The following is an 8,133-nucleotide window of genomic DNA, read 5'->3' on the forward strand; positions in this document are numbered from 1 at the left end:
ATCCTTGAGAAATCATCAGGAAGAATATAAACAGAAACATGTGTTGAGTTGAGGAAGGAACATTGAGATAAGGGTGTGAAAGAATTATGTGAGCTGAGTAGGTGGAAATGAATTGAGTGCACTCAATAAACCATAGAAATTTATTTCTCATAGTTCTGGAAGCTACAAAATTTGAAGAGCAAGGCACCAGGAGATCCATTATCTGGTGAGAGTTTTCTTTCTGGTTTACTGATGTTGACTTCAAACTATGTCCTCATTTGTTAGAAAGGGTTAGCTAGTTTTCTGACTTACCTTTTGTAAAAGCACTAATTCCAATAATAAAAGTTGTACTCTTTTGACCTAAGTGGTCTCCCAAAGGCATAACTTCTTTAATACCATCACATTTAGGATTAGAATTTCAATATATATTCATATTCATATTTTGGTAGGACACAAACTTCAGATTATAGCAGATAGAAATCTCTCTTGGATTCACAAACCTTATTTGAATTACTCTAACTTCAGAAAAGGGGCTTTCAGCTTTGAGCATTATTGGTACTATGGGTTGGGTAACTCTTGTGGATACTGTGTGGAATAATGTAGGACATTTAGCAGCTTCTTTGGCCCTACCCACTAGATGCCAGTAGCACCTCATCTACTGCTTCCTGCCCACTCACCCCTGCACCTATAGGATCACTTAAAATGTTTTCAGATTTTACCAAATGTTGGGGTACGGGAGGGTAGAATTGCCCCTAGCAGAGGACCACTGCTTTGAAAGAATTTATTTTAACTGCTTTATTGACCACAGAGGCACTAATTTCCATTTTAGACTGTGCTTGTGGGAAGGGCATTCCTCTGGCTACTGGTGTACTTTATTAGCACTAACTGGCTAAGCCATGTCGGCAGCCAGGTTGAAGACCTCCTCAAAGTGGGCTGGGCAAATCCTTAGGATGCCAGGTTGCAATGCTACATTTCCAGCTGTTGGAGGATACTGGATTATTTTCTAAACTACCTCAAGTTTTGTCTCTAGAGATCCTTGCCTTTCTGAAATGAGTATGATACTGTAATAATGACACTCAGTTTTGGAGCTTTCATGAAACATTTGATAAGCTAGTAGAAAATTATGCTCAGTTTAATTATTACAATAAAAACTGTATTCTACAAAGTAACCCTGAATCATTATCTTAATACATACAACCACAAAAGGGGGCTGACAAACCCACAGTAGGGTGGAGATAAATTGCCAAGTGGCATTTAGGAAAACAAAAGCTTTGCAAGATAAAAACATTCACATTCCTCTCCAGCTATGGACAGTGTTATTCAGATGTCATATTTGTACCATTATTGGCAGCATGCATACAATTTAAATATTTTAGCTTTCATTATTCAGCTAGATCTACATTACTGACCTTCAAGAGCCTCATTCATGGAGGAAGAGGAGAGGGAACAATCAGCTTCTTCATGCTAGAGCCCCCCCAGATTGTCAGAGGAACCACACAGGGAGTCTTTGGAGCTGCTCTGAGCATGGGAAGGTCCAGGCAGAGGATGGGGAGCAGCTTTTGGGGCAGGCAGAGAGCTAAGGCTTTTTTTCTTCTTTTTTTGAAAAAGAGCTATCCCACCTTTGTTCCAAGGGAGAATGAAATATCCATTAAGACTGGTGACACTGGGAATTTTGTTTCGCCTCAGTTCCTTTTGTTGTGACTCCACGGCAAAGGAGAGGAATCTGAGCTAAGGAGGTTTCAAGCCAAGATGAGAAAGAAAAAAATTCCTTCCAAGGACTTCTTCTATTGTCTCCAGGAGAATAAATATTTATAGAGAAGGTTCAAGTGAAGTCTGTCACAATGGTTGTGGCTTTAACACTACGACTTTGGGAGAGTACATCTAAAACTATGCTTAAATGAAGGGGTGATCCAATTAGGATTCCCAGAGAAAATCAAGAAACCTTAAGATAATTTCCTACCGAAAATCTAATTGTATTCTCAAGTGGAATAGGAATACTAGTCTGAATTATCCCAGATCCATAAACTGCAGCAAAAATGTATAGCCAAATTAGATTCTATTTTAAGTAATTAAGTTATTTCCCTTCACAGGATCTATTTGTCTTGAATAAATGTGATTTGCCTTAGAAAGATAAGGCATTGCATTTTTTCCTCCAAAATGGATTTTCTGTGCCAGAAACAATTACTAAATGTAGACTAAATATTGCCTTAATTATATCATACTTATATTATCTGAATGCAGGCCCAGAGCACCGTTTATGTTCCAAAGTGAGGTAGCTAAGGCCACTATAGTTAAGAAATTTTTCTTTAAATGGAGACCGGAGGTGAAATTTACTCAAGAGCCTATGGCTTGCACAATGGTAGTGTAAATAGCTATGGTGATGTTACATAACACTTCAAAATCTTGTGCAAAATATGGGTGGCAGGGAGCTTGCTTCTGTGGACCTTTCTTTAAGCTCCAGTATTGCCCCAGTATTCACTTTTAGCTGCTTGGTAAAGTCTTTGAGGTGTTAGATGTTGCAGTAGATTAGAATAAAGTGTTGAGATTTGCATAGAAGATATTGTAAGAAAGGTATTTTAGGTATGGTTGATTTTATTAAGTAAACATTCACTTTTGGCCTCATTTTCAATAACAATTTAGTTGACTTATGACCAGGTGTTCTGTGGTACAATGGTTAAAAGCAAGATCTGGAACGATAAACCAGTACCAGCTCTTAGCTCTGCTTTTTGAAAATGCAAGTTATGGAAAGTCTCTGAACCTTAGTTCCTTCATCCGTGAAAAGGTAGTGATGCTATCTATACTTGAAACATTTTGATTCAAAAAGCATATAATGCCTGGCATGGCACTGACATAGATATGCAAGGGGAAAGCAATAGTAAAAGCCAAATATCATGGCGTAGCTTTCCTTTTTTAGGTACATATGCTTCTGAGAAGATGAACTTTTATAGGAATGGGTACTAGATGGACAGCTCTAAGCTTCCATCTGCATTGAAAGTAGCTAAGGCTTCAGGTAAGTCATTAGTTGGTTTAAAGCTGCTCCTTTCTACATGTCTTTGATAGTTTCTTAGGCTTTCTGTATTTTCCTCTTCTATAAAACGTTAAGTAATAACAGAGCTATGATACGAGTTACATAAATTACAACAAAAATACCCCAGACAGCACCTGGTATATCAAAAACATGTCTATTATTTTTGTCTGCCAGCCAAACTGATGTCAACAGAAATCAGAACATAACACTAAGACAAGTTTATGAAGTACTTTTATTAACAACTTAATACAAAGACTGTACATTGTAGATGCTAACGTCAACTTACTTCTGAAAACTGGCAAACCAGCACTTCTATACCACTTTGGGCTTTGGTTATAAGTGCCATTTCTATAGCAAAATCACATAGTGTAACCAAACAATGTAACAGGAAAAAAAGATGTTCCATTGGAATGGACAGATTATTTATGCACAAACAGCTGAGGATCATTTCTAGCTTTACGTGATTCACTACATACTCTGGAATGTTCAGTTCCCTTTTCTACATTCCTACAACCAGACACATAGCAACTAAAAACTTGGCCACAGGTCCTGCCTAGACACTCATTAACATAAAACAAAAATATTTATATAAATAAGTCAAACCTCACAAAAACTAAAACACAAGACAAAATCCAACAGTAAATAAAAACTGTACAGTATGGTCAGTCTTTTGCTCTGAAAAACAATGTGTAACTTTTTTAAAAAGTTCTTTATTATATAAAAAAGTCTGACATCAGTGTTAGCTGGAATGAAAACTTGAAGACTCTGACTCGGTTGAGACAGAAGAATGTCCACCTCGCTTTCCTTTGGAAAGGATCTTGAGGCTGGACCCTCTGCTCACAGAGGTGAGTGCATGCTGAGCGGAGGTTTTAAATTTAGCTCCAAGGAAGGCATACAGAATGGGATTCAGGCAACAGTGGAAAAAGGCAAGGGCCTCGGTGATGGAAATCCACTTGTGCACATTGTTCTCAAACTCACATCCTTGCTTGATGATTTCCAGGAGAATGAAGGAGTCGATACTGATCCCAATGTAGTAGGGCAGCCAACAGGCAAAGAAAGCCAGAATGAGAATGACTGTAGTCTTTAGCGCCTTGCGCTTCTGGTGGCCCTTAGAGTGTGACAGCTTGGAGATGATAATGCAATAGCAGGACAGGATGACGATACCTGGCAGGATCAGGCCAACCATGATGTGCTGAAACTGGAACACAACTACCCACAAGTCATTGGGGTAAAAGCGGTCACAGATATACTTCCCCTCATTCTCACTGACATCCGCAAAGATGAGATCAGGGATAGTCAGCAAGAGAGCAGGGATCCAGACGCCAACATAGACTGCTTTTTCAGCCAACAGCTTCCTTGGCTTCTGGCTGTTGGTGGCATGGACAATGGCCAGGTACCGGTCCAGGCTGATGAAGGCCAGGATGAGCACACTGCTGTAGAGGTTGACAGTGTAGATGACATGGACCGCCTTGCACAGAAATTTCCCAAAGTACCAGTTTGCCACGGCATCAACTGCCCAGAAAGGCAGTGTGACAACAAAGAGGAGGTCAGCGACTGACAAGTGCAGCCTATACTTGTCTGTCATGCTTCTCAATTTCTTCTGGTAACCCATAACCAGGATCACCAATCCATTTCCCACGATGCCAGTCAAGAAGATGATGGAATAAATGGTAGGCAGGAAGATACGGTTGAAATGGGCATTTTCATCCCTGAAGCAGGGCTCTTTTGTGGAGTCATAGTCTCCCGAGCCCAGTTCCTCAGAGTAGTTGTCTGAAGTATATATCTGCAAAATAGGCAAGGGTATGCACATTTATTTCCATGATCAGCAGGCATTATCCAAATTTTAAAAAACACAATTCTGGGACTTAAAAAAGCAATTTATTGTTTATTAACCCAACCCAGGCCAGTCTTCCTCAAGAAGTTTTGAACTACTTGGTTAGGGCCCAAGAGATTATATAATTCTACAACCATTCTCCCCATCTTCTCCCATAGTCACTTCATTATATCCCTCTTTAGTGGAACCAATTACAAGAGTCTTTGTTTAGAACAAAAGGGCCCTGAGATCCTCAGGGTTTCAAAGTCACATCTTGGCTAACTCTTCCGCCCCGCCCACTGGAAAGAAAAAAAACCACACACACAAAGAGGCCACTCCCAGGTGGCATGGGGTGGGGGCCATGAAGGGTTGAATCTATCCATGCTTCGAGGAGGGGCTAGAAGTTTTTGTTTGAAGATTAGCCAACCAAGGGAAGAGCGGAAAGAGTACCATGGCATGGGAGGGGGGTCCCTAACTGTTATTCTTCTAAGGCACAAAATATTGCTTTTCCCACGCCTGTCTAAATGCAAACCATTCTGCACTTCAAGCAACATGTAGTGAGAAAGAAGAGCAGACCTGAAGAAAACTTGGGATACTGGGAAACTGGGTCAGAAATAAGCAAATGGGAATTTCCTGCTCCAAGTGGGAGCAGGTCTCTTGTCATCCCCACATTTAGCACTTAGTGCATTTGGGACATTAGGGCGCGCGGCATTTTCCTGGGTGGGGAGGATCACAGTCTGCATCCTGGGCCCTCGCCTTGCCCCAAGTTTCATTTCCTCACTGTCCCACGTCGCTTCCCACCCTGCCACTGATCCGGTTAACGGGGTAGGAGGTGGGTATCTGGTAGCCTCCGGACAGTGGGCAAGCGTGGTCAGGTCATCAAGTTCCTGGCCGTCGCTGCCCATCACACCCAAGTCCACCGCTGGCCGCAGCTGTAGCTGCTCCAGGGGTTCGGCCCCGGGCTGCGTGCCAACAGGGCTAGTCCCGCTGGGTGCTGGAGAGAGATTGGGCGGCTCCGCCGTGAGCGTCTTTGAATTGCGCGCCGTGGGAGGAAACGAAAAGCCTCCCCAGCAAAGGAGTTTCAAAAGGCTTCAGGAAACCACCGACGGTTACACGCCGCAATTGGTCTCGAAGCGAGCCAAACTGTCTCCCCACTTGCACCTGCTCTTCATCACTGAGGCGACCCAGCAACCCAGGTGCCATACCAACACAGACTCCCTGGTTCCCTGCCTGCACACCTCCTGGCCAGCAGCAGCTGCATGGTGCCTGTTTATACTTTTCTGACCTCTGCAAGCTCTAAATTCCCAAACTTTGGGGTCCACTGCTGCAGCGGGGAGGAGGCGCGCCCCGGACGCCAGCAGTCTTCCTCTGATTCCTCAGGCGCGAGAAGTACACCCGGCCACCTCCTAGCAGCTGCCACTCTGCAGACCCCCTTCGGGCCTTTCCCGCCCTCTGCCCACAGAGACTGGCACGCCACATGGAGTTTAGTAAACGTGCAGTCAATGGCAAGAACAGAAAGGCGCCTTTGCTAGTTCATTCACCTGGAACGTAGTCTCATTTTGGGAACTTAGCCCGGGCGTACGGACCCGCTCCTTTAAATTCAGACAGATAAACCCCACCTTGCGGGAGGAAAAGCTTGGGGTCGGAGTCCGGGAGCGCAGCGCGTGCCTTCCCCGCACCCGTGCACCGAATGTTGTTTGCAAACAACGTGCCGGCCGCGCCGCGGTATCCCGGGGAGACAGACACCCGCCAGAACCCTCGAGCCAATCTTTTCTACGAACAGAGAACAACATTGCATTCACACGCCTTATATAACCATGACCTGGAAAATTTCTTTCCATGCCCCTTCTTTGGTATACTGAGACCTCCAATGTTCTAGTCGCTTCTGCCCGCTCGCAGAGGGGCTGGGTTCTAAGTTCACGAGTTTGCGCGATTAGGACAAAGCAGGTTGAAACTGGACTTACACTGATTCCTTCCATGGTAACAGATATTTTCCAGCCGAAGTGGCTACCCCAGCAAGCCAGTCGCAGAGATCACTTTGCTACCTGCTGCTGCATCCAACAAATTGAAGTTTCTGGCCGAAGCCGGACTTTTATAAAAACACGCTCGCAGAGCGGCGCATGCGCAGTTCGGGCGGGGCGGGGAGCGGGGTGGGGAGCGCGGAGGGAGAGCGGGGTGGGGAGCGCGGAGGGAGAGCGGGGTGGGGACGGGGTGGGGAGAAGGTTAGGGAGAGGGGTGGGCAAGGCGGGCAGGAAAGCTTTGGGGCGGAGCTGAGGTGTGAACGGCCAGGGGCGCCTCCGCGAAGCTGCTTACACTGTTGGTCGCGTCTTGACCCCCCGAGCAAAGTAGGATGTCCCGGTCCAGCATTTAGGGAAAGCGGGATGCATTTGGAGGGCGGCGGGAAGCACGAGCTGCTCTGCGTGGCGCATTCAGCCTTGCCCACGTGGATGGAAATCCAGACCTGGGAACGGTACTAATAGAGACTTCGAGGCCTGGAGAGGGGCAGTGACTTGCCGGAGTAACCCAGCCAGTAGGCGGCAATGTTGGAAGTGGGGCCGAGCGTTTGACACCGTTTCTGTAGCTCTTTGACCAGATGCTAGCACATTCTGAAGATAAAAACCAGAGCGGTGGTTCATGCCTATAATTCCAGGATGTGGGAGACTGAGGCAAGAGGAGCTCAGGTTTGAGGCCAACCTGGGCTACATAGTTCAGGGCCAGTCTGAATACATAGCGAGACACTTATCTTGAAAAGCAGGAAGGAACAGTTCTTTGGAGCACTGCTGTAACTCAGTGTGCACAATAAAGGACCACCAGGGTCAGGTGTGGGCAACCAGGAAACGCTTTCAGAAGAAGGTGGGGTTTGGCACAATTCTAGAGACAGATTGAATAGATGTGCATTTCAGGAATGTCACAATAGTGGTAACCAGTTAGTAATAATAATTTTTGGGGGGAAATTTCAGTGTGCTTCAGAAATTTAGCGACTAGGACTTTTTGTAACAGATGACCAGGAACTTGCAAAAAATCCCACTTTCACCTGCACACTTTGTGGGTTGTAATGTTACAGGCAAACATTCAGTCAACAAACATCTATACGGGGACTGCGTGCCACGCACTGTTTTAGGCACTGTGGGTTCCACGCTGAACTAAATAAAGGCCTCAGGCGGAGGGGACAGGAGACAGGTCTGCAGACACCAAGTGCCAGGTATAGCTGGGGACACCGAGGCTGGCTTGAATCCAGATCTTCGGGCCTCACATCAGGCGCCTTCCACGGGTTTATGCATAAGACTTGCATGAGTATGGATGAGAAATTAAC

At 45.2% G+C, this 8,133-nt stretch overlaps 1 protein-coding gene across 1 annotated transcript; it reads right to left on the reverse strand.

The window, feature by feature from the left end:
- Positions 1-3,221: 3,221 nt before the first annotated feature.
- Positions 3,222-6,942, reverse strand: Cxcr4 (C-X-C motif chemokine receptor 4). The gene is made up of 2 exons (XM_005007706.4): positions 6,785-6,942; positions 3,222-4,790 (listed from the first exon to the last, which is right to left on the reverse strand). Exons 1-2 carry the CDS (start codon positions 6,797-6,799, stop codon positions 3,747-3,749), a joined length of 1,059 nt encoding a protein of 352 aa, XP_005007763.3. The 5' UTR covers positions 6,800-6,942; the 3' UTR covers positions 3,222-3,746.
- Positions 6,943-8,133: the final 1,191 nt, after the last annotated feature.

This window comes from Cavia porcellus, unplaced genomic scaffold, assembly GCF_034190915.1.
Source record: "Cavia porcellus strain 051 isolate PalLab524CR breed Dunkin Hartley unplaced genomic scaffold, mCavPor4.1 scaffold_12, whole genome shotgun sequence".
In the NCBI taxonomy this organism is placed as follows: domain Eukaryota; kingdom Metazoa; phylum Chordata; class Mammalia; order Rodentia; family Caviidae; genus Cavia; species Cavia porcellus.